The sequence below is a fragment of the Antechinus flavipes genome, chromosome 4 (genome assembly GCF_016432865.1).
Source record: "Antechinus flavipes isolate AdamAnt ecotype Samford, QLD, Australia chromosome 4, AdamAnt_v2, whole genome shotgun sequence".
NCBI classification, from domain to species: Eukaryota; Metazoa; Chordata; class Mammalia; order Dasyuromorphia; family Dasyuridae; genus Antechinus; species Antechinus flavipes.
Genome location: NC_067401.1, coordinates 411,926,526 through 411,952,186, shown reverse-complemented (window position 1 = coordinate 411,952,186; position 25,661 = coordinate 411,926,526). Strand labels below are relative to the sequence as shown.

The window sequence follows — 25,661 nt, the reverse complement described above, 5'->3', positions numbered from 1 at the left end:
CAAAGACCAAAAGAATGAAAAAATAGAATAGAGAATGGAATATCTCACTGGAAAATAGATCCAGAAGAGATCATTTAAATATTATTGGACTACATGAAAGCTGTAATCAAAGAGAGAAAGAGAAAAGAAAAAAAGAGAATGAGCAAGTGCTCATGCACCTAGGCATCATCTTTCAAGAAATAATCAAGGAAAATTGCCCTGATATTTTAGAACCAGAGGGTAAAATAGAAGTTGAAAGAATACATCCATTACTTCTGAAAGAAATCCCCAAATGAAAAATCCCAGGAATATTAATTAGAATAACACAGGATTTAGCAGCTTCTATATAAAAGGTTCAAAGGGCTTGGAATGTGATATTCTAAGATTACAACTAAGACTCATATACTCAACTGAGTATAATATTTCAAGAGAGAAAAAAATGGATTTTCAATAAAATAGAGGACTTTCAAGGATTCTTGATGAAAAGACCAAAGTCAAAAGGAAATTTGACTTTCAAATACAAGATTCAGAAGCATAAAAAGGTAAACAAGACAGGGAATTATAAAAGACTTAATAAGGTTAAACTATTTACATTACTACATGGAAAATTCATAACTGTAACCCATAAAAGCTTTCTCATTATCAGGGCAGTCAGAAGGAGTCCACATTAAGAGCACAGGTGTGATTTGAATATGAAGAGATAACATTGAAAATAGCAAAATGAAGGGGTGAGAGAAAGGGAGAGAGTGGGAATGGGGTAAATTATCTCACATAAAAGAGGCAAGAAAAATCTTCTACAGTGGAGGGAAAGATGGGAGAGATGATGAAATGAGTGAACCTTACTCTCATTAGAATTGTTAGCTCAAAAAGGGAATAACATATGCACTCATTTGGGTATAGAAATCTATCTTAGAATAGATAGTAGTGAATATTAGGATAGGTAGTAGTTGGGAAAAGAGGTAAAAGGAGAGGTGATGGAAGGGCAAGTTGAGGGGGGAGCAAGTAGTCAGAAAAAAAAAAACACAAGGAAGGACAGATTGAAAGGAGAGAGAATAGAATAAACTGGGAGTAATAGATTGAAAGGGAATATAGCTAGCAATAGTAACCAAGAAAAATTTTGAAGCAAGTTTCTCTGATAAAAGGTTTCTTTTTTTCCCCCCAAACATAGAGCACTGAGTCGAATTTAGAGTAATTATTGCCATTCCCCAGTTGATAAGTGATCAAAATATATGAATAGTTTTTAGATGAAGTAATCAAAGCTAGCTATAGCCAAATGAAAAAAATGCGCTCACTATTGATTGGAGAAATGAAAATTAAAATGATTCTGAGGGACTATCTGATATATTAGATTGGCTAATAGGACATAAAAGGAAAATGACAAACTGCATTGTTGAATGCTTTGTGAACTGATTGAACCATTCTGTAGCACATATGCTCAAAGGACCTGTATACCTTTGACTTAAAAATTTCACCACTAGGTCTATATCTCAAAAGAGATTAAAAACAAAAACAAAAAGGAAAAACAACACATATACAAAAATATTGCTAGCAGCTCTTTTTGGGGGGCAAAGAATTGAAAATTCTCCATCAATTGGGAAATGGCTGAACAAATTATGGTGTGTGCTTATGATTGGAATACTATTGTGCTAAAAGAAATTATGAATAGGATCATCTCATAAAAAAGCCTGGAAAGACTTCCATGAGTTGTTTCAAAGTGAAATGTTCTGTATACAAAGTAAGAATAATATTGTAAGATAAGTACCTGTGAGTGATTTAGCTAAATCTCAGCAATACGTTGATCCAAGACACTTCTGAAGAATTTAAGTTAAAAAATTCTCTCCATCTCCAAAGATAGAAGTGATATTGTTTGAATACAGATTGAAACATAAAACTTCTTTCTTTTTTTATTTTCTTTGATTTTTTTTGCCTATATTTTCTTTCTCAACATAATTAATATGGAAATGTTTTTGCACAATTACACATGTATAATCTATATTGAATTGTTTGCCATCTCAATGAGAAGGTGTTAGAGAGGGAGGAAGGGAGAAATTTGGTACTCAAAAGTTTTAAAAACAAATGGCAACAATTGTTTTTACATTCAATTGGAAAAATACTGATTAGAATGATCTCTCCCATCCTCAAATAAATTATATGCTTTGCCTCCACATCCATTTGTAGATATAGACCAGAACCTGATGGATCGCCTCCAGAGGGTCAATAATACCCTGTCCAGTCAAATCAGTCGCTTACAGAATATCCGTAACACTGTGGAAGAAACTGGAAATTTAGCTGAGCAAGCCCGCACTCGAGTTGAGAGCACAGAAAGACTTATTGAAATCGCTTCCAGAGAACTGGAGAAAGCAAAAGTGGCCATTGCCAATGTGGTGAGTTTCTCTGTTGGAGTTTGTGCCGGGGAAGTCCACCATATGGACTGGCAGTGTATTTGTTCTCTCTTCCAATTTATTTATATTCTCATTCTTTATGCCTAGGTCATGAACCCATTTTGACCATATCTTGATGTATGGTGTTAAGTGTGGGTCAATGCCTAGTTTCAGCCATACTAATTTCCAATTTTCCCAAAAATTTTTGTCAAATAGTGAGTTCTTATCCCCAAAACTGGGGTCTTTGGGTTTGTCAAACACTAGATTATTAAAGTTATTGGCTGTTTTGTCCTTTTGTCCTAACCTATTCTATTGATCAACTAGTCTATGTCTTAGCCAATACCAGATGGTTTTAGTAGCCGCTGTTTTATAATATAATTTTAGATCTGGTACAGCTAGGCCACCTTCATTTGATTTTTTTTTCATTAATTCCCTTGAAATTCTTGACCTTTTATTTTTCCATATGAGCTTTGTTGTTATTTTTTCTAGGTCATTAAAATGGTCTTTTGGGAGTCTGATTGATATAGCGCTAAATAAATAGATTAGGTAGTATTGTTATCTTTATTATATTTGCTCGCCCAATCCAAGAGCATTTAATATTTTTCCAGTTGGTTAGATCAGACTTAATTTGTGTGGAAAGTGTTTTGTTGGCAGTGTATTTGTTAATGGGGGGAGGGGAAGTCATGAGCTAATTTTACTCATTTCTATCTATAGATCTCCATAATCACAACTTTAGACTTTGAGAGCTTGAGTGGACCTGGGAAAAAGTGTCACCTATCTTAATTCCCTTTGTGTAGCAGATGTAGAAATTGAGAGACCTCAGGCAGTTGAGAAACTTGTGTGAGAGCACCCACCAAGGCCTTTCAGAATGGGCCCAGCATTCTCATTGCTCTTTTCCTTATTCTTCTACACAACCTTCCCTTTTGTTACAATGAAAATAGAGCTTTAGTAGCATTGCCCATAAAGCAGCTAAGAAATAAGCCTTGTTTTGTTTTTCTGGCTTTTCTTTCTATGCCATAGAGAAATTAGCATTCTTCTCTCCTTTTGTGAAAATAGGAATAGTACTTGGGTTCCATAAATATCCACTATACAAGTATGAGAGAGGAGAAACCTGGCTAGGCAACACTTTATTTAAAGAAGATCTGATTCTTTTAATTGACTTATAAGTTCAATATGAATCAACAGATGACACAAAGTTAGTTTTCTTTTGCTTTCTAATGGGTTGGAGTAGAATAGAATGGCATTTATTAACACACACCATTTATTGAACACTAAATACGAGCCATTAAATTAAAATTGTCCCTGCTCTAAAGATTTCATATGCTGATTGGGAGAAACACCACAGATTTGAATTCTGGCTCAGGGAAGTTGGAAATACCTGTTGATCCCTTTGGATTTTGTGATAGTTTATTGATAGCAAGTCCCAGAAGTCTTTTGGGTACACAGTTGGAAAGGATAATTGCTGGTGAAACCTGGGTAGGTGGGGTTTGGTCTGGGCTTCTTGAGGAAAGAAGGGAACAGAAGAATAATGTCAAAACCAAGAGAATTATTAATCTCATGATATTCTGTACTACTCATATTACAGTATGAATTACTAAATTTACTTTTGTGTGCCATATTTTGAGAGGAGCACTAAACTAAAATATATCTGGTGGAGTGTGATTAAGATGCTAAAGGAACTGGAAACTGTTTCATATGATGAATAGCCAAAGTTACTACAGATATTTAGCCTAGAGAAGAGACTTAATGGGGCTGGAGTCAATGACATCAAATACTTATTTGAAGAATTAGTGTATGGAAGAGCCTAAAGAGGAGAACTTGGAACTGCTAGTATTTAGAAATTAGAGTGCAGCGATATCAATTCAATATGCGGGAAAACTTCTAATAATTCTGTCTAAAAATTGAATAGTCTACCTCTCGATGCTTTGTGTTCCCTTTGCTGACTGTATTCAAGCAGAGGTTGGGTGAATATTTATTGAATATGTGTTGCAAGAAAAAGAGGCTCATGCTTCAGAGGTATAAGAATTGGGTGGTCTATGAAGTTTCTTTGAACGCTTATGATTTGGTCATTTCTATATACTAATATAAATCTTTGGAAGGGTGAAAATGTTGCCAAATAATATTTAACATTGACATTTACAAACACTTTTGTTATTTAAATTTATACAGTTCAGTTTTCTATGAAAGTAAGTCCAGTTTTTGCTTTATTTCGTTTTCAGTCAGTTACCCAACCAGATTCTACTGGTGATCCTAACAACATGACTCTGTTGGCAGAAGAAGCTCGTAATCTTGCTGAACGGTAATTTATAGATTTACCACCAAAGTTTAATTTCTGTCACCCACATTTCTGTATTTTTCCCCTGTGTAACCAACTTTTAGCAAGTTAGATTTCTTTCCTAAATTTTTTTTTCTTTAGTCACAATACAATTATTGTTACTGTTGCTGTTATTCTTTCCTTTGTAAAATCAGTGTAAAATATCTTCCTTAGAATTTAGAGTGTTTGGGAGCATTTAGGACATTCTAATGTTTTTGTATTGACTCAAACATGGCTAAACTTAGAAACTTCTAATTCGGATATATTTGTTCTTGGCTGTGTAGTATGCAACTCTTTGTGGATTTCTCTTCATGTATAATTGAGTTCTTAATTGTTGAATCGCCCAAAGATTCACAGTGAAATCTTGTGTTCACTTATATGATTCTGAGGTGCTTTCAGAGAGAGAAGAGAGGGAAGGGAAGACTGTGAATGAGGAAGGAATTCATCACACAAAAATTAATAACAATGAGTCAGATCCCTCATAATAGTGTCAGAATAAATTTTTTAGGGACCTTCATTTTTGAGATAACACATTTTTCCTGACATCCAGTTGATCTTGCATTGAGAGAGGGTACTGAGGTAGTTTTTCTCATAGGTATAGAGCCTCAGTAAATCAGGTTGAAAGATGTGAAAGCTAGTCTACTTAGAATAGAATTTTTAAGAAGTGTCATTATCTAGCCCTGGAACATAAGCAGTATTTTCAAGAAAGTTAACAAAGTGGTAAATATTTGGGGCTTTTGGGGACTTGTTATTTGTGATTTGTTTTAATTATAATTTATTGCTTCTGAATTAATTTTGGATCCTTGAATTTAGCTTATCTCAAGTTTAGAGATTTAACCCAATATGCATTTTATTTTGTTTATACTGTTAACTTTCTAAAGAAATCATTTCACCCAACAAAACTAGTTAAAGCAATTAAATTTATACCAACTTCTGTCCAGATTATTACAAATTCCAGACTGGTGAGATTTTATAGTATTTCAGGAGTTTTTGCCTAATTCATTGATTTTTTTTTTTTAACATTAAGAATTATTCTGTTTCCAGTTCATATTTTTTAGAGAATGGTACAAAATTATGTAATACATAAGTAATATAAGAACTTAGCTTCTGTAATAATTTATCTTATTTTGACAGACATAGTTATTGCTAACTGTACATGATTTAAAAAAAATAGGATGTTTTGGGATTTTGCTTGTTTCATGAGCATCTAATCGTAATCATTTATATTTATGAATTTGCCTATCTGGATTTACTGATATAATCTAAGAGTTAGCTGACAAATATTTCAGTCATGTTACCTTATGATCTCTGAAGTCACAGGTGATTTTGGAAAGATGTGTTTATAACTCTTCATTTGTGAAACTTTTCTTAATATACTATTATTGGGAGCAGGGTTGTCTTAGTTTGACTGATATTAAAATCAGCCTAGGAATAGCATTAAGAAAACTATAATCTTAAATTTTTGTTCTAATACAAGTTAACATCTTATTCTCATTATGAGACCTTTGTCTGAGACATTTTTAGTAGTTTTATTGAAATGTTTTATGGAGCTGGGATAAGCATTTTTTTCCCCTAGGGACATTCTTATGCCTGCTTCTATTTTTATGGAATTGTTTTTCTTTTTCTGTCACAGACATAAAAAAGAAGCTGATGACATTGTACGCGTAGCCAAGACAGCCAATGATACATCAACTGAAGCCTATAATCTACTCCTAAGGACTCTGGCTGGAGAGAATCAAACAGCAAATGAAATTGAAGAACTTAATAGGAAGTGAGTCTAATTTAATATTTTTATATTATATTTATATTATAAATTTAATAATTTAATAACGATGATTGTGTGTGTGTGTGTGTGTGTGTGTGTGTGTGTGTGTGTGTGTGTGTCAGTGTTTTACTGACAGTGCAACAAAAAATTAAATTCTGGTGTACCTGGAGCATTTCTGGATAATCTTTTACTTGTGCTTTTGAAATGTCCTATTAACAGTTAGGTCAGGGAAAGTGGAACTAAGGCAATCTACTTGATTGCTTATTGGAATTCCAGTTAAAGGAATAAATAATCAAAGCATTTAAGTTGCTAAAAAAAATAAATAAAAAGAAATATATGAGATAACCATAGTAGGTATGGAGGCAAGAAGAAAATATGATAATGGATTGCAGATATTGGTCATTGAAAAAGGAAAAGTAATCTGAATTTTAAACTAAAATAATAGGATAAAATTTAAATTTAATTAGGTATTAATATTAAATACAGTTTAAACAGATCACTGGCATTTTGCTGTTCTGCATATTCTGCCAGTTGTATTCCAACCATGTTCACTAATATCTAGGCACTTTGTTGAGAACAGTTGAAATGGCGAAGATGCTTTCACAGAGATTGAAATCTGTTCCAGTTCTATTAATATTTTCTAACTGTACCATTAGATCAGAGAAAATTTGTTAAAATGTTTCCTCTGGTTATTTTTGTTCTGTTTTTCCTACTTTTTTAGTTATGCTTTAAATTTGTCTTTTAGTTTATCCCAAAGTTTTTTCAAACTTAACAAGTGCTATCTTTATTATTAAGCAGGTAGATGTGGTATGTCTAGAGTTTGGGACTTGAAATCAGGAGTTGAAATCCTGCTCTAGATACACTAGAGGCAGTCACCTAACCTCTCTCAGTTTGTTTTCTCATATAAGATGGGATTAACAATAGTACCTACCTCCCAGATTGTTGTGGGGAAACACTAAATAAATGCTAGTAGCTGTTACTGTCTTTTTCTTTAAACCCACCCTTCCTCCTCACTTCCCTATTTCTTATAGGGGTAACTCCCTCCCCCTCCCAGGAATCACCATCATCCACTCTTTATTTTCACTTCCATCACTTTCTTTCACACTCACACCAAAGTCACCCTGACCTTTCACCCAGATTATTGCAGTGGCCTCCCAATTGTTCTCCCTGCATCTAATCCATCTCCCTTGTAGCTGCCAAATGGATATTCTTAAAGTATTGCCCTCTTTAAAAAGCTTCAGTGATGCCCTGGGACCCTTAGCCAAAATTCAGGCTCCTGTATTTGTCATTGAAAACGGTTTGACTCTTCCTCTCTTTCCAGACTGGTTTCATATCAGTCCCTCTCTTATATACTATGTTGTATGCAAATCAGCCTGCCTGCTGTTCTTCTTGCATGCTAGTTTGTCTCCTGCCATTATACTTTACACAGTTCTTTCCCTTCATCTATAACTTCTCAGCAGAGAAACTGCCATTGGCTTTGGAAGAGGGAACTTTTTTACCTGAAAATTCCCTGTTCCAGTAAAATTCTGTGTCTGTCCCTATCCCCATATGTTCTTATCTCAAGACATCCTTTCTACCTCTACCCTCCTCCCTAGTAGAGGGCAAACTCCAGCTTTAATTTAAAGAGGTGGGGCCTTTTTTCAGTTTTGCACAGGACCTAACAAGAAGGCAATTAATGCTTGTGGGTTGATTGTATTACAGAGACTCTTAAGAGTGCCAGTTATTAGTTAAATTTTATTTTTTGTTCCTTAGATATGAACAAGCGAAAAACCTCTCACGTGATCTGGAGAAACAGGCTACCCGAGTACATGAAGAAGCAAAACGAGCTGGAGACAAAGCTGTGGAGATTTATGCTAGTGTTGCCCAGCTGACACCTGTGGATTCTGTGGCCCTTGAGGTGTGGAGTCTACATGCATATGTGCATGCACACATACATATGAATGGGGGTATCAAGTACCATGATGCATAAGAAATCTTCTTGTCTTGTTCCCTCTGTGCACATTGGCCACACCTTCCAAGAACTGAGCCCAATTATTATTACAAATTTAATAATAATTTTTTTGCAGTTTCTCTGTTCCTAGAAAGTCATTCACACCTAACACTGCCTTAAACAAATTTTGTTGAAAAAAAGCAATATTTGTTGAAGTCATTTAAAAAATTAAATCATATTTTTAAATGTAGTAATGCTATCCAGATCATTTAAATAATGACTGTTGAATAGTAAAAAGCCATTTAATGTTGTGACAAAAACTTTTACAAAAGCAAAATGCTTTTATCCAAACATAGGTCCCCTAAATTTCTAGCGGCTTGCTCTGTATGCCCACCCAGGATGTCCTGCCTATACCTTTACTGCAACATATCTGAAATCAAACCTCTCTTCCTCACCAAATCTGCTTTCTCTCTAAATTTATCCGTTTCTTTTTTAGCTATAAATGCCCTTTAAGCAAGCCAGCACAGAGGTAGATTATTGGGTTGAGATTCAGGTGCAACTAACTTTAGATTATGGCTCAGATACGTAGTAGATGTATGACCTTGGACAAGTCATTTAATCTCAGTATCAATTTCCTCATCTGTAAAATGGGAATAATATTAATACTTATCTCACTGGGTAGTTCTGAGGATCAAATGAAATTACACATATAAACCTTTTTGTTGACTTTAAAGCAGTTCTCTATCATTATCATCAAAGACATCCAGGCTTGTAATGTTTAAGTTATCCTTCACTCTTCTCTTTCTCTTGTTCCACATATCCAATTAGTTGCCAAATTTTGTGAACTCTTTTCTTTTTTTTTTTTTTTTAACTTTTTATTGACACAACCCATGCCAGAATTTTTTACAGCATTAATCCCTTGCACTCACTTCTGTTCCGATTTTTCCCCTCCCTCCTTCTACCCCCCTCTCCCAGATGGCAAGCAGTCCTTTATATGTTAAATAGGTTACAGTATATCCTAGATACAATATATGTGTGCAGAACCAAACAGTTCTCTTGTTGCACAGGGAGAATTGGATTCAGAAGGTATAAATAACCCAGGAAGAAAAACAAACATGCCAGCAGTTTATATTCATCTCCTAGTGTTCTTTCTTTGGGTGTAGCTGCTTCTGTCCATCTTTGATCAATTGAAACTGAATTAGCTCTCTTTATCGAAGAGATCCACTTCCATCAGAATACATTCTCAAACAGTATCATTGTTGAGGTATATAATGGTCTCCTGGTTCTGCTCATTTCACTTAGCATCAGTTCATGTCCTCTCCAAGCCTCTCTTTATTCATCCTGCTGGTCATTCCTTACAGAACAATAATATTCCATAACATTCATATACCACAATTTACCCAACCATTCCCCAATTGATGGGCATCCATTCATTTTCCAGTTTCTAGCCCCTACAAACAGGGCTGCCACAAACATTTTGGCACATACAGGTCCCTTTCCTTTCTTTAGTATCTCTTTGGGATATAAGCCCAGTAGAAACACTGCTGGGTCAAAGGGTATGCACAGTTTGATAACTTTTTGATCATAGTTTCAAATTGTTCTCCAGAATGGCTGGATGTGTTGTGAACTCTTTTCATATATCTTTTGCTTTCTCTTCTCTTCTGTACATTAACATGTATACCATGCTAGTTCATGCCTTCATTAACTCTTTTCTGCCCTACTATTATAGATTCTTAATTGATCTCCTTGCACCTGTCCTCTCTTTCCAATCCATTCTAACTTAAGACACAATAAACTCCTTCACGGTACAAGTCCATCACTCAATCACTTCCCTGCTCAAACATCTTTAATAGTTCCCTATTCCTTGACAATAAAAAGTAAACCTCTCAGCCTCAAAGACACCTTGCAGTCTTTCTGCTAGTTGTCTTGACATATTTCATGACTGACATGGAAGGTTTGTTATGGCAACATAGCCTATTTCCCTCTCCCAGATTTATAAATTTGCATAATCTTTATCTGGTTTTAAGGTTTAGTTCAAGTGTCATTTTTTGGATAGATTTCTGATTCCCACCCTTTCCCACCATTTTTGGCTAAAATTGTTCTCTTCCTCCTCAAAAAGCACTTTATGTAACTCTTCTTTTGCCCAGTTTCATATATTTTACTTATTTCATGCATGTCATGTTTCACCATTACTCTCCAGTAAAGTACCAGTTCCTGGAAGGCAGGAAATTTTATTTTATTTTTTTTATCCCCAACTATCTAGCCCACTGCCATGTATTATAACATGCTACTGAATTGGATAGGAGAGTATATAAATCTGTGTTTTAATATATCAGCTTTGATTAAAGTAAGCAACACTAATATTCATATCCCTGCTACTACTAACAATTTTAGTAAAAAAGTAATAAAATCCTGTCAGGATGCTTTTTGATTGCATCAAAAGAGATGAAGCCATATGGTGTGTGACTTCATCTCTGCATTTTCCTAATTCCCAACTGTATCTCAAGACTTGTACAATTGAACTGTCTTCAGTCTATCTGTTAATGCCCTGGTGAGTGCACATGTACACACATTTGTGCTGTTAAAGTTAGAACTTATTACTCCACAGAGATTTGTTTGGCAAATTTACAGCCCGCAATTTTGTCATTAAAACCACTTCAGAAAGTCCTGGCTCTCAGGTCGTGGCCAATGCATTATAGGTAAATTTGTACTTAGGGATTTCAGAACTATACTCTTCGGGAGTTTCGTTGCCTTTTTAAAATAAATGGATTGTTTTTCTTTGATTTTTGAAGAATGAGGCTAATAAGATAAAGAAAGAAGCAGAGGCCCTAGACCAAATGATGGACAAAAAGCTGAGGGACTATGAGGACCTCCGGGAGGACATGAAAGGCAAGGAGCTTGAGGTGAAGGACCTCTTGGAAAAGGGAAAGGCGGAGCAGCAGGTGAGCCCCGTGGGTGACTCCCATGTCTGTGGCGGGTCTGGGGAGCGCTGGCAGGGGGGGGCGGGAGGGGGAGGGGGGTTGGCTCCCTCCTCATGGCTCCCCCGTGTGTTGACAGACAGCTGACCAACTCTTGGCCCGAGCTGACGCTGCCAAGGCTCTGGCCGAGGAAGCTGCTAAGAAGGGGAAGAACACGTTGCAAGAAGCCAATGACATTCTCAACAACTTGAAAGGTAGAAGAGAAAACTCCTGGAACCAAGAGATTTGTTGTGTTCCTTGACTGGGCCACCATCTTGATGTGGCTTAAAGTTTTGGTAGATGAAAGCTGTCATTTTAAATCTCTTCCGCTAGCTGCACGCTGTTCTCCCCGTCCCCGTCCCCTCCCAGCCTCTCCCCGAGCGCGCATCCCCCTCCCCCACAGCAGTAAGGTTGTGATGTCCCTGGTGCTTCTGGTCTTACCTCTCTGCGGCTGCGCAGCACTGCACCGCCCACTGCCTAAGTTAGGCGCGAAAGAGCCCAAGCCGGAAGCAGAGGCGCCGTGGGGGAGCGCTCCAGCGGCTTCCAAGCTCTCCTGGGCTCCCAGCCGTGTTCTGTTTGTCCTTGGTTGTCTTGGCTCTGACGTTTGTCTCACAAAGTGGCGCCGCGTTGCCTCCGTGATAGTAACTGTTATGTCCGTTTAGATTTCGACCGACGAGTAAATGATAACAAGACCGCAGCCGAGGAGGCCCTAAAAAAGATCCCCGCCATTAACCGGACGCTCGCCGAGGCCAGCGAGAAGACGCGGGAAGCGCAGCTGGCCCTGGGCAACGCGGCCGCCGATGCGTCGGAGGCCAAAGCCAAGGCCCATGAGGCCGAGCAGATCGCGGGGGCCGTGCAGAAGGTGCGGGAGACTCCAAGCAAAGGGCCTTTTAAAGTTCTTTAAGTTCTTTTTCTTTCCCAATAATAAAAAAGCCTGTGGTCGTGCTTCTGATAAAGTGTTGTTTACCCTTGTGACCCGGAGCAGTGCATTTAACCTCTCATCTGCAGTAATAGCATCTACCTCCCAGGCTTGATGTGAGAATAAAGTGAGATGATATTTACAAAGTGCTTTTCAAAAGTTGTATGCTATTTCATTATATAAGTTAGGATTCAGCAAGGTGCCATTTTAGTCAACGTAGTTGTCCTAGCTGGGCCCAGAATTGGGGTCGTACTTGAGGACATTTCTTTTATTGAAGATTCTTTTGTTGTGGAACTTAGTTTCACTGTCTTAAAGATAATTGTGAAAGCTAAGAAATAGAAATGACTGGAAGCGTGCCTTATTCTGCTGTTCTCTAACAAGTAACTATTTGTTATTTAGGCCACTTAGTTTTTGTGGGGTATTTAGATTATAGGATTACGGGTTTATCTTATGATAAATTATCAGAGCCATTATTGGCATGACTGCAGATAGTGAAATAGAAATAAACTTTATTTTCTGCTCTCAAATTCCTTAGGAAATCAGTATGCATAATTAACTCTTTGGTTTCAAAGAATGCAAGGCATTCATGAAAGATAATATAGTAAATTATATTTTAAAATTTTTTGAGAATTAAACATTTTATTCATCTCATGAAGAATAGAAGGAAAATGTTTTAGATCAAATAAAAAGGGTAATTTTTGTGTGTTGCTCCTAGAACGCTACCAGTACCAAAGCAGAGGCAGAAAGAACTTTTGCAGATGTTACAAATTTGGATAAAGAGGTGGATGACATGTTGAAACAGTTACAAGAAGCAGAAAAAGAACTAAAGAAAAAGCAAGATGACGCTGATCAGGATATGATGATGGCAGGAATGGTGAGTAATTTTTTGTATCTTTGTCCCTGGTCACTACATGAAAAAGGATAGGACTGCTCAGCGGGAGCCAGAGCTTATTGGAAACCCAGGCTTCTGCCCTCCAAGCATTGCTTTAAGGGCCATGAGGTCTCATCATTTCCTGTTGGATATTTGTGATTCAGAGATGCACAGTCCAATAGTTATTGTTGCCCTACCCCCAAAAGCTGGTACTCCTACAGGGAAGGAGGGAGGGAGGAAAAGAGGAAGAGAAGGATAGACTGCAAATATTACACCCTGCAACTTCAAGATTCTTTCCTTCATGATATATAGATGTAAACAGCTTGTAATATCATATAAATAAAAAACTTGTGTTTATGAAGCTCAAGAAAGGACAGAAAAGTGATTCTTCTTGCTCTGTCAAATCCAAGCTTTATCATTTTAAAGCACTTTTTTTGTAATTCAGGATCAAAGAGGTGACTTTAATATGTGAGCTTAGATGATAAAAAATCATCCTAATATAAGTATTCATTTCTAATAGGCACTTTGAGGGAGCTCAAAAGATGTTCCCTATCCCATTACTTAGGATAAAGATGTTTTTATGTGGGAGGTAACTGACTAGGAAAAAGTACTATGTTTATTAATACAAAAATCAGCTGTGTTTATGTACTCCACTTTTTACTTTGCTTATTTTCCATAAAAAGACATATTGCCTCAAGTAGAAATCCTATTGATCTAAAGTTTGACTTTAAAAAAAGTGTGCATATATGTGTGTTTGTGTTTTATGTATAATATAAATATTAAAAAAAAACATAAATTATGTGAGAAAAATAGCTTTTAAAAAAACTTAAGAGGAGCAGTTAGGTGGTATAGTGGATAGAGCACCAGCCCTGAGTCAGAAGTCCCTAAGTTCAAATCTGGTCTCAGAAAACTTAACACTTTCTGGCTGTGTCACCCTGGGCAAGTCACCTAACTCCAAATGCCTCGACCCCCCCAAAAAAAACCAACAACAACAACAAAAAAACCCCAAAACTTAAGAATTAAGGAACATTCAATGTAGAAAGTAGCTTAGAAATCATTTAGTCCAAATCCCTTCTTTAATAGATACAAAGACTGAATTTAGAAATACATCCTCTGATCTCTGAAAAGAGACAGTTGACAGACCTTGCTGTGTTTATTCTACAATTTTGCATACATACTAAGCTGCTTTAAATGTCCATGTTTAGAATGTACTGAGGGAGAAATACTCTGTCCTGATATTATTTCTTGTGATTGAGAATATTGTCCCAGAGGACAAGATAGCACTTCCACAAGGGGCCCTTAGAGGCCTAACAAAACCCACTGAATTGGAAAAAATAACAAAGATATAATTCTCAGGGAATTGCTTCTGTGTTTCTGTTTTGTTTTATTTTCCTTTGCTTGTTTGTTTGTTTTCCTTTGTCTTTCTCAGAGGAGTAAGTAAGGTGCTGGGAAGCAACATGGTCCACTAGACAGAGCACTTGGATCGGTGATCTGAGTCTGAATCTTAGCTGTTATATCAAATCTTAGGGGTCTTTCTTATTCCTCTTGAGCCTCAGTTTCCTCATCTGTGAAATGAGGGGGTTGAGGTAGTCTATAATGTACCTCACTAGGGAGTTATTGAACTTTGTTGCTAAATTTTTGGCAGATTTTCAACTGGATTGATTTGGGAATAATTTTGGAAGCCATGATCGCTAGAAATCAGCAAGAGAGCTCATTAAAAATGTTGTGTCAGTCTGACCTAGATTAAGGAAATGTCATGAGCCTAAAGTAACCAAATAGTATTGAAGCATTTGACAGTCAACATTCCACAATCCTATCCACAGATGGGTAAACCACTTTTCCCAAAGAATTGAGATCTCAAGTAATGGGCCATTGTTACTCCATATAACCAGTCATATCTTTTCTTGTATATTTTTATATCTCTTGCATCTGACAGTCACCTCATATCCTCCAGTTCATGCTGTCATGTTTGATACTGTCAACACCTACTTGCTTCTATGATTGAAACTACTTCCTCATATTGCTTCCTATTGTCAGATCTCTCCTTACTTTCAGACTGTTTTCCACTCAGTTGCCAAGTGATTTTCCTTAAGTATAGATCTGACCTATTGGTTCTAGGATTAAATATAAACTCCTTTGTCTGGTTTTTAAAGTCTTTCATATCCTGGACCCCAGCCTATCTTTTAGCCTTTTTTTATACAATATTAGTAACCCCTCCTCATTCCTCTGTTATTCAATCTAGCTAAAATAACCCTCTCTGTTTTCTTCACAATCCTCCATTTTCCAGCTCTATACCTTTCTTCTGATTATCCACCTCTATTTCATAACCTTTGATCTCTTTAGTTTTTTGTGGTCTACACCCCCTACCCTCCTCGCCAATTTTCAAATCCTTTGTATTTGTTTTCTTAGATTTGTTTCTTCCCTGCCTTATGACTGGGAATTATTTTTCTTTGTATTGGTATCCTCTGTGCCTAATGTAGTTACTGGTTTACAGAAGCTACTTAATAAATGTCAACAGATTGATTGCCAGATATAGGAGTGATTTTTAGTAGACTATCACAGGGTTCTGTTCTAGTTTGCATTCTTGTCAGTGACTTGGATAAAGTTAGAGGTGGTATACTTAATCAAAATTGTAAGTAACATAAAACTGGGGAGAGGAATAGCTCGTATATTGGATACTTGTCTAAAAAGATTTTGAGAGACATGAATTGAGATAGAGACAATATCTAAATTGATCCGATGACATATCCATTTGAGTATTTGTATACGATCCATCCAGACACATTAAAAATCCAGAACAAAACACCAGTACTTTTGTTGACAGAGAATATTGGAGGAGTATGATGATGGGAAATTCAGGACAATTGAATAAATGTAAGCCCCAGTTTTTAAGCAATGTGGATGTCTTTTCTCTCGGAGAATGGTGCTTTGAAATGTCAAAATGCCTTTCAGAAACACCTATGTTTCTAACAATCTATATTGGACTTTTATTGCCCCAATCATATCACATCTTAAAAATTGGAAACTTGAAAATAAAGCTGGCATATAGTTTTCCCCATGCTCATGGTGAAAATGCAGAAGGGACTGTCTATAGAAATAAAGTGCTGGTAGAGCACTCAGTATTTTCAAATATTTACCTAAATATACAGAAACATTGCTCTGATGGTAATTTTCTAAAGGGTTGTTGTTGTTGTTTTCCCCAGTGACAAAATACCCTTAGAGGAGGTAGCTAAATTTGTTTATATGATCTTTTCCCATTAATTTTAAGGAATTATTGAAATGAAAAATACTCAAGCCCAAATACTCTTGCCTTAGAAGAATTAAAATTACGAATCTCTTAGAACAATAATGTCAAACTCAAATAAAAATTGATTCATACAGGCTACTTTAGTGACTTAGAAAATAAAAGTAACATTTTCTGTGTTATATTTTCATTTATTTTGTTAAACATTTCCTAATTAATTACAGTTTAGCCTGGTTCTTGACATCAGGAGTTTATTAGCTTTGAGTCTTAACTAGTTTTTTCAAGTTGTTCGTGCTGTCATTTACTAATTAAAAGGTTCCCTTCCTTTATTTAATTAAAATTTAGTAGTTATCAAATGAAAAATTCTAAAAATGAACAATGATGATAAAAGTACAATATAGATTCTTAGAAAACATCCTCGGTTATCTGAACCAGGGTTCATCATAAGGATGACAGAGAATGTAAGTAGAGCTTTAGATTTAATGGTCAAGTAAAATTTTAAAAGTTTCAGAAATCTTAAGTTTGATGAAAATAGAATATGCTGATTTAGGACATCTGCTAAAACTTGGTGGAGGGACTAAAACTATATCTTTGTAAACCCTTTATTCTGGAATGTTTTCTTGTGCCAACCCTAAATTGAAAATAATAGAATTATACTCTGTTATGCAACCTTCTATCCTGTTCCCTGATGGATATTAGAGTCTGATGGATATTAGGAGTCCTACAAAAAGAATTGGATGATAGAAATTTCAAAATAAAAATACTGTAAAAAGTTATTGTGAAACATCAAACCCTTAGGTCAGGTATCTCAGAAATTACTCATTTCTAACCTTGCTGCATTTATTTGGATCAGTGAAACCATCTGTTTTCTTCTTTTAGTGGCTTCCTCTTTGATCAGTTTCCTGTGAGTCATGTACATTGTATTTATTCAAATTACATGGGATGTTCCTAATAAATTCATCTTTAAGCTTATTCTGAATTCTAATAGTAGTGTTATGAATGATTTAATTTTAATTTAATATTCTTTGGAGAATTGGGGTGAAGAGACTTATTTAATTATGAAAATATTTAAAGAGTTAGAACAATATGGTTCTAGCAAGTGTGATTTCTTTGATAATCCTGAAGAATATCTCTGTCCAAAAGTTGTTTTTTCACATAAATCCTTGAAAAAAAACTTGTTCCTCAATAGACCTTTCCATGTTTTAAGAATAAAATAATGTTGGTTTCTTGCCACCTACTTTTCACCTACCCTCCCACCCTCACCCCCACATACTGGAATAGGTTACAGATATCTTGATTTATTGATAGGGGTGACAGATGGAATTAATCTTCATCTCTAAAAGATGACTACAGAGAGTGTAAGTATTATATGAACAGCATATTTAACAGTATTATTGTGGGATGGATTTTAATGATTCATACTTCTTACCGAGTAATCTAGAAAGAACTCACCTTTCCTGAAGGGAGAAATTGGAATTATATTAGCTTGGAAAGAGAATATAAATCAGAAAGTAAGGTCTTTCTGTGTACTGAGAAAAGAAAGAAGTAAGGAGATTAAAGTCTATTGATGTTAGTGATATATTTCACCCACTTTTTCCCTCCAGGCTTCACAGGCTGCTCAAGAAGCAGAGATTAATGCAAGAAAGGCCAAGAACTCTGTTAGTAGCCTTCTCACCATCATCAATGACCTCTTGGAACAACTCGGTATGTAGTAGGAGTATGACCATTTCAAAAACTATAAAATGCATATGGAATCCAGGTTTTTTGACATAAAGCAGATTATATGGTAAAGGCTTACCTGATCAAGTTGTCCTAGATATATAGTTTCACTCTTTGTTTCTTTACATTGACTCATGACATGATTGTCAGTCATCTAAGAACTTTTCTTTGAAGGTCAGGAGTAGATAGGTATGCTGTCAAGGGGGGCTTATTTCTCTTAGGAACTATGTATCTTGCCATATCAACACCTTTCTTATTAAACTGGAATTTTATTAGATGCCTACTTGGAGCCAAATCTCATTAATAATAAAGGGCATATCCAGATCATGTTGCTAGTACAACAATATATAGTGAGAAGAGCCCACAAATGAAAGTCAGGAGGGGCAAGTTTTTGTTTTAGATTTGCCATTAATTAATTGTATGATCTTAATCAAGTCACTTAATTTGCATAAGTCTCAGTTTTCTTATTTGTAAGAGAAGGGCACGTTGGTAATAAGGAATTAGGTCATCTCTAGCGTTCCTTCGTGATCTAAAAATTAAGTGATTCTGAGTATCTTATAATCAATTTTTTAAATTTTAAATTTAAAAAAAATTTTTTTTAAATATTTTTTAAATTTTTAAAAAATTATCCTAGCTGGTGAATGATATCAACATTTTGGATAGAATGATCCAGTCTCAAAGGATCCTTTCTGAAAAGTTCTAGACCTGGCACCCTTGTCCAAAAATCCCTCTTGGTGCTCGCTTGTTCTCTCTCTCTCTCTCTCTCTCTCTCTCTCTCTCTCTCTCTCTCTCTTTCTCTCTCTTGCTCCACTCTTGCTCTCCCTTTCCCTCTCACTCTCTTTCTCTCTCTCTCTCTGTCTCACTCACTCTCTTGCTCTCTCTCTCACACACACACAGAAGAGGAAATGAAAATAGATGGTCAAAGGAAAATAAAGTTTGCAGGAAAATCTTAATATCCTGGAACATTTTTAATACTGTTTGACATGGAGCAAACTTCATTATGAAACAGAGCTTTCTGGACTCTGTCCAAGTAGATTTGGTGATTAAACTACCAAAATATGTCATTACAAGGTAGTTCTATCTATAAGGGAGTCTTATAAGAGAGTTTTATAAGCTTTTCCATTATCTTTTCATTTCTTATCTTCTGTTTTCTTAAATTAGGGGGTGTTTGAAGTCTTGTCTTAGGAAGCTGAAGTCATAGTTTGCCAGCAAGAGGGACAGGAGCTGTTCCAGGATACTGTTTTTACTGTTTCATTAATACTAAAAACATATCTTTTTAACTTTTTTGCTAAGCTTATTATAGAAAACTAACCTATCAATTTCCCCTCCCCCTATATTTTAAATCAAACTTAAATGCCCCAGCATTCTTAAACTGGTATCTTTTGCGGGGAGTCATTTATTTTCTTCTTCTGCTTTCGATTCTCTTAAAACATTATAATCCTGAGAATGGATCGACTTTGCCTTGAGAATATCTTTTCTGACTGAGAAAGTTTGAACATATACCCAACAGACTAAAAATTATCATGCTACACGGGAGACCGTTAAAATAACAAGCCAATCATAAATGCGAACTAGACTAAATATTATTTAGCTGTCTTTCCATTGTGAAAATTAAATGACCTATGAAATTCACATGTAAAGTTTGAGGTCCAGCATACTTATCCCCAAACTAGAGCTTTTTGAGTCATTGTTGTTTTATCAATAAACCTGGCATACAACCAACATGTAATCATGCTTAATTTGCCTTGAGAGACTACAGAAAACAAAAGTGAATGTTTCCTCAGACAAACCAATCCGACAAGTGTTAGCTTGTGGGTTGTGAATCATTCCAGCTGGATTCGGGTTAGCCTATGTTTATACTTTGCCTACGTTGTTGTGTCCCCTGTACAATCTCCCTTATTTAGGAGTCACGTTCCGTGGCTGGCTGCTGCCTGGCTCAGGTTGTCACGTCTACTTTGTTAAGGGCTTCAGGACTGTCTAGTGCTCAGTCTCATCCCAGAATGGAGTCCTTAGTGTCTGTACTTTGTTACTCCATAGGACAACTGGACACTGTGGACCTGAACAAGCTGAATGAGATCGAAGGCACCCTGAACAAAGCCAAAGATGAGATGAAGGTCAGTGATCTCGACAGAAAAGTAACCGATCTGGAGAATGAAGCCAAGAAACAGGAGGCTGCCATTGTGGACTACAACAGAGATATTGAGGAAATCATGAAAGACATTCGCAACCTTGAAGACATCAAGAGGAGCTTGCCCTCAGGCTGCTTCAACACCCCCTCCATTGAGAAACCCTAAAGGCTTGTCAGCAGGGCTGGGGGGTAGGGAGGTGCTGGCCCTCCCGAAGTGACTGGTGGAGTGATGATGAGGCTATGGAGCGCCTTCACACCCAGACGACCTTCTTCAGACCCCAACTCTCCGCTGCTCTTGGTCACTATTCTTTATGAACCAGGAAAAGTTGCAAAGTTCAAAGAGAGGCAAATTAAACTTCTATTTTGGGCATCAAAGGGTTTTATTTTAATAAAGTCTCTCTCTTCCACCCAAAAATACCTTAGCTTACCTACACTCTCCCTTTTTGATTTGCACAATGCCACAAAGTGTCCTGGATTATAATACAGTGGTATAAATACAATTGTATGTGAACCATTGTATAACAGGGCACAAGAAGCACATGCTCTAGCTTCTTTCTTTGCCACCTAAAAGACCCTCCTCAGCCCTAGTCAGATCTCTTCATTTTTTTTTTTTAATGAAGGAAACAGAGTGGCTACTAAAGTAGCAGTGAAAAGGCCAAGATAGCCCCACTTCCAGGGAAAGAAATGATTCTCTGGAGCCCTGCCCTTGTTCAGCAGACTTGTGCCAAAAGTAGTGTCCAGTTAGAACTTTGGTAGCAGTCTACCAAATGTTTTACCATCTGATCTGAGTGCAATACACTGAGCCACCTGCTGATTAAAAGATGCTATTATTTATAATATTGTATAGCAGGCCCCAGGACAGAAGAAGTGGGCTTAAAGTTTTCCTCAAAAGCCACTCGTGGCCTGGAAAACGAACCATTTCCCAAATCTTTGGGTATTTGGCTAGTTCTCTGGGCTGGCAGCTTGCAAGATAGGGACCTGTTTTGCATTCACCAAAAGACTTGCATCCCTGTATGTGGAATTAATATAGATTTTATGCAAGAATGAAATAACCACTAAAGTTTTGGGATTTTTTTGTTTTTAAGAAAAATAAACAAGTCAATACTTAGCCATATTTGTGGGGGGGGGTATATAATAGTCTTGGAGGTAGCATTAAATTATCAGACCGAATAATTGGTCACTAAAGTCTTGGTTTCAAAAATTCCTTTTCATTCATACCACTTACAGAAGGATAACATGTTTTGCTCATTTGGCATTATGTCAAGTTTCCTTGTGTTCTCCTGGAGAGAGATGAAATACTAAACCCTTTAGTCCTGTCTTCTTCCAGTGTTTCCATGTCAAAAATCACACCAGAATATGCTGTTTGTGTCTAAACCTTGTGCGTATCAGTCGCACCCTTAGTATGTCCCACAGCTGCCACCATCACCTAGAAGCCTTCACCTCATAATTATAACCTGTTGCAAAGTCTCTCTCCTTTATATTGAGGGAAGTCAATTTCCTACTAAGCTTTTCAACTTTTTGTCCTCAACCTATGAATTTTCTCCATAGTTCACAATACAGTGGCTCTCTTCTTACCACCCCCTCTCCCCTACTCCTTGCCTTGAAGATTCATATATAGCCTTTAACACTATGCAACTTTGTACTTTGCGTAGCGGGGAAGAAACTATTATCTGACACACTGGTGCTATTAATTATTTCAAATTTATATTTTTGTGTGAATGTTTTTTTGTTTGTTTTGTTTATCATAATTATAGATTAAGAAATTTATGTAAATATACTTGTCCAGTTTCCAGAATATCCGTGTCTGTTCTCCTCTTCCCTTCATATTTCCTTTTAACCAGCACAACAATTTGCATCACGCTTTCTCATGCCTTTTGCTATTTCTTCCACTTCTAATTCCTCTAAATTAGGTTCTCCCTTCCATTGCCCTCCCTTGTGCCCATTGCCTTGTGTTTGCAGTATTTGTAGTCTATAGTATTGATAGATAATTGTTTACCTAAACACAGTCTCTGCAGATAAGAGCCCCTTAGACATCCCACCCCCCAGATACTGTGTCACCCTGCATGTAACTTCTTTGTGTCTGTTATGCAATAACAGTGCATAAGGGGTACAGCTCCCAGCATCTGCAGCACCGTCATGGTTCCAGGTAGAAGTGCATTTCCTGGATGTTATCCCTGTGTGGGTACCTATGAAATGTGAGAGCCTGATTGTTAGATTTCCATAAGGCATCAGGGACAGTGCTATAGGAGGGTAGATGGGGAGGATGCTTAGTCTTTGAAAACGTCTCTCCCCCCGCTATCCCCTAGGGCAAGCTAGAGTTTACCAAAAATTCTGTGACTTGGCATTCTTCTGCCCTTTGACACCTTTGCATCTCCCAGCCTCCTCTTGCTACCATAAAACTCGCTGTTTTTTTTTTTTTTTTTTTTACGCCAAGTTTTCACGTCAGTATTTCTTGACTAGCTTTTGTAGTAAGGTGGTCATATCTTAGCACTCATCTCCTGGTCAAGGCTGCAGGAAGAGACAAAAGAATCTGCCAGCATCAGATCCCCCCTCCCTTCTACCAGGTGCACACCAGCCAGTCTTGGGCCAAGGTCAGGGACAATTAGCTTTCTGTTTTTCCTTTCCTCAACTCTGTGATGGTGTGTTTTTTTTTTAAACAGAATTTTATTTTTTTTGAATAAAAATTCTAAGAAAGTCTTTCAATTACATCCCTGCATTACAGCCATTATTACATTGTAGAGCTATCTGTCCTTTATGTAATGGCATTGACAAAGTGGCTGTCATGGGGAATGTATGAACACAGCTATTTTTTGCCTGGAATTTGCTCCTTTTTGATCTTGACTGTGGCCTTTTTTACGTGCCTTCACTTGAGCTGCTCGCCTTAATCTCTGCAGTCTTGCTGTCTGGGGAGGTGAACAAAATGCAACACTTGGCGTTTTTTTATGTATAAAACAGTATTTTTATTTATAATAAAGTCTGAATATTTGTAACCCCTCATATATTTGGTGTTGTCTGAGTATCACTTTGCAGGAAGAAAGAGAGGAACTTTGTCATAGGAGTAGAAAATTTTTGAAAGTGGTAAAGAATAAAGAGTAAATAAATCTTATTAATGTGGATGTTGATTTTCTGGAAGAGTGATTCCAAAGTGGCTTTATCTTCTCTGGGGACTTGACAGTGAATTCCATGCTAACTGAAATATTTTAGCATTTTAAGTACTTTACATATAGATTTATATTTGATTAATACAGTTTTGTAAGGTAAGTACTAGAGTTGTCTCCTTTTTACATATAAGGAAACAGATGTCAAAGAATTGACTTGTCGGTATGGTGATAGAACTAGAAAGTATCACAGCCAGATTTTGAATTCAGTTTTCTTCTGATTACAAGGTTAGCACTATGTTACAAGAGTAAAGAAGGGTATGTCTTCCAATGATAAAGATTAAAAGAGATTAGGGTTAGGGAAACTTAAATTTGAAGGGCTCATTAAGTTGTCTTAGTGATTTTTCCATTTGTCACACATTTCATCTGTATGCAAGACTTAAGATACTCATATATCATGCTCTGACAGAATAACAGGCTAGCATGTTTCTCCAGGAGAAACAAGTTCCAACACACCTTGAAATGAAAGGGCATATATTAGTAAATGGGTAAGTAGTGCCCTCTAAAGCTTTCTTTGCGGAAATTTCCACAAGAAATGCCCACAATATGTCCCTACATGCCTCTAGTACTTACAACCATGCTTAGTCCCACTTGGAAAGTCAATCCACAGAGCATGCTAAACTATGGGATCCTCTGTCACAGAGCGATGTGAACCTGAAGCTTCCACGTCTTCCAGATTTACTTGTAGCTTCTGTAAACACCAGTAAGTCTTAAATGTTTGTTGTTAACCCAAATGAGCTAAAAAGTGACATTATGAGTTTTTATAGGGTATTAAAAAATTTTTAAAAATAGAATGTTTGGGTGACTTCATCTTTCCAAGCATTGTAAGATCTAGAAGTTCAGTGATACTGATGAAGAAACCAAATACTATAAATACCTTTATTACAAGGATTCTTCCTAAATGTGCTTTTAGTTTCCCCCCCCCCAAAAAAAGTGATTTAAATGTTGATACATATTATTTATACTTATATACTTTATCTCTAAGCAGTTTCTTAGAGATTAGCTGCAGCATAAACTTCTGATTCTCGATATCACAAAAGCTAAATTCTTTTCAAAAGCACCTATTGGGACAGCTAGATGACACAGTGCATAGAGCACTAGTTCTGAAGTCAGGATCACCTGAATTCAAATTTGAGGTCAGACACAACGCTAGCTGTCTCACCACTTCCATCTGCCCACCCAAAAAAACACTTATGCAGAGCTCAGTGTTAGATACTTAGGGAGATATAAAGCCAAAGTAAATTTATAGTCTAGTACAATATTAGTATTAATTAATGATGCATGGTGAAAATTTCGAAAAAAAGCGGTGTGAGGTATGAGGGAAGAACAGAGATCAGGGAAGGAAGGCTTTGTAATACAGGTGGCACTCAGAAGGATAGTGTTTAATTTTCCTCCTGCATTTAAAAAACTTGTATTAAACACTTTCTATGTGCAAGATACTGAGAACGTAAAGACAATTACCAAACAGTTCTTGGCCTCAAAGAGCTTATGTTCTATTGGATGAGTCAGAATTAGAACAAAATTTCCCTAAGATGAACCAGTGAAAAACTTCATCGTTTATAGTTGAAATGTGTTAACCCCTTCCTGTTTGTAGTAGAGCAAGCATCAGCTTCATTCCATGGAAGGAATAGGAAAGAATTTTTAAAATTTTCTAAGATGCTGCCTTAATGTGTAAAAAAGAGGAATTTATTTCTCCGTTTCTTCCGATCAGAATTAAAGTACTGTGGTTTTGGAAGTGTCGCATTTTCCGCTAGTTATGTCTGTTTGGGGCTCGCTTGGCGTGTGGAGCTCTTCAGCCAATACAAAATGATCATAGTAGTCATTGGATTTGGAATTTTAGAGATCTTCTAGTTTGTCCAAAACGAGATCTTCTTAAAGCAGAACACATGATTGTGTGGCTTCCAGTGCTTAGCAAATTCCCACGGCTCTCTCTTACCTCCAGGATCACATCTCTGTGAAGTCTGCAGCCCTCGGCCCTCATCTGCTTTTTCCTTCTGACTCCTTTCTCTTCGTGTATTCTTTGGCATAAGCCAGTGAGCTTTGTTGCCCAGCTTTCTTGGGAATTGCCTTCTTTCCCAAAGGAAATTGGTTCTTTGCTGAGAATATACAAGCTCCTGATCTCTAGCGTTCCCTCCCCCAAACATACCTTGTAGTGCTGCTTTGTGTGGAGTCTGTTGGCTCCTGGATTGAGGGACTCTCATTTCTGCCTCTACATCCCAATGCTTAGTGTAGTCATCAGCATTAATGCTTAGCAAACCAATCCAACCTTGTGATCCCAAATGAGCTTTGGGTACAC

At 36.7% G+C, this 25,661-nt stretch overlaps 1 protein-coding gene across 1 annotated transcript in view; it reads left to right on the top strand.

Annotated features, from left to right (window-relative positions):
* Positions 1–23,313, top strand: part of LAMC1 (laminin subunit gamma 1) — a 141,434-nt gene extending 118,121 nt beyond the window's left edge. The window contains exons 19-28 of the mRNA XM_051998810.1: positions 2,158–2,363; positions 4,580–4,659; positions 6,308–6,445; positions 8,192–8,336; positions 11,162–11,311; positions 11,427–11,541; positions 11,989–12,188; positions 12,961–13,119; positions 17,965–18,064; positions 20,117–23,313. Of these exons, the coding sequence (XP_051854770.1) occupies positions 2,158–2,363; positions 4,580–4,659; positions 6,308–6,445; positions 8,192–8,336; positions 11,162–11,311; positions 11,427–11,541; positions 11,989–12,188; positions 12,961–13,119; positions 17,965–18,064; positions 20,117–20,373 (1,550 nt within the window). The 3' untranslated portion in view covers positions 20,374–23,313. The remainder of the gene's footprint in view (positions 1–2,157; positions 2,364–4,579; positions 4,660–6,307; positions 6,446–8,191; positions 8,337–11,161; positions 11,312–11,426; positions 11,542–11,988; positions 12,189–12,960; positions 13,120–17,964; positions 18,065–20,116) is intronic.
* The last annotated feature ends 2,348 nt before the right edge of the window (positions 23,314–25,661 follow it).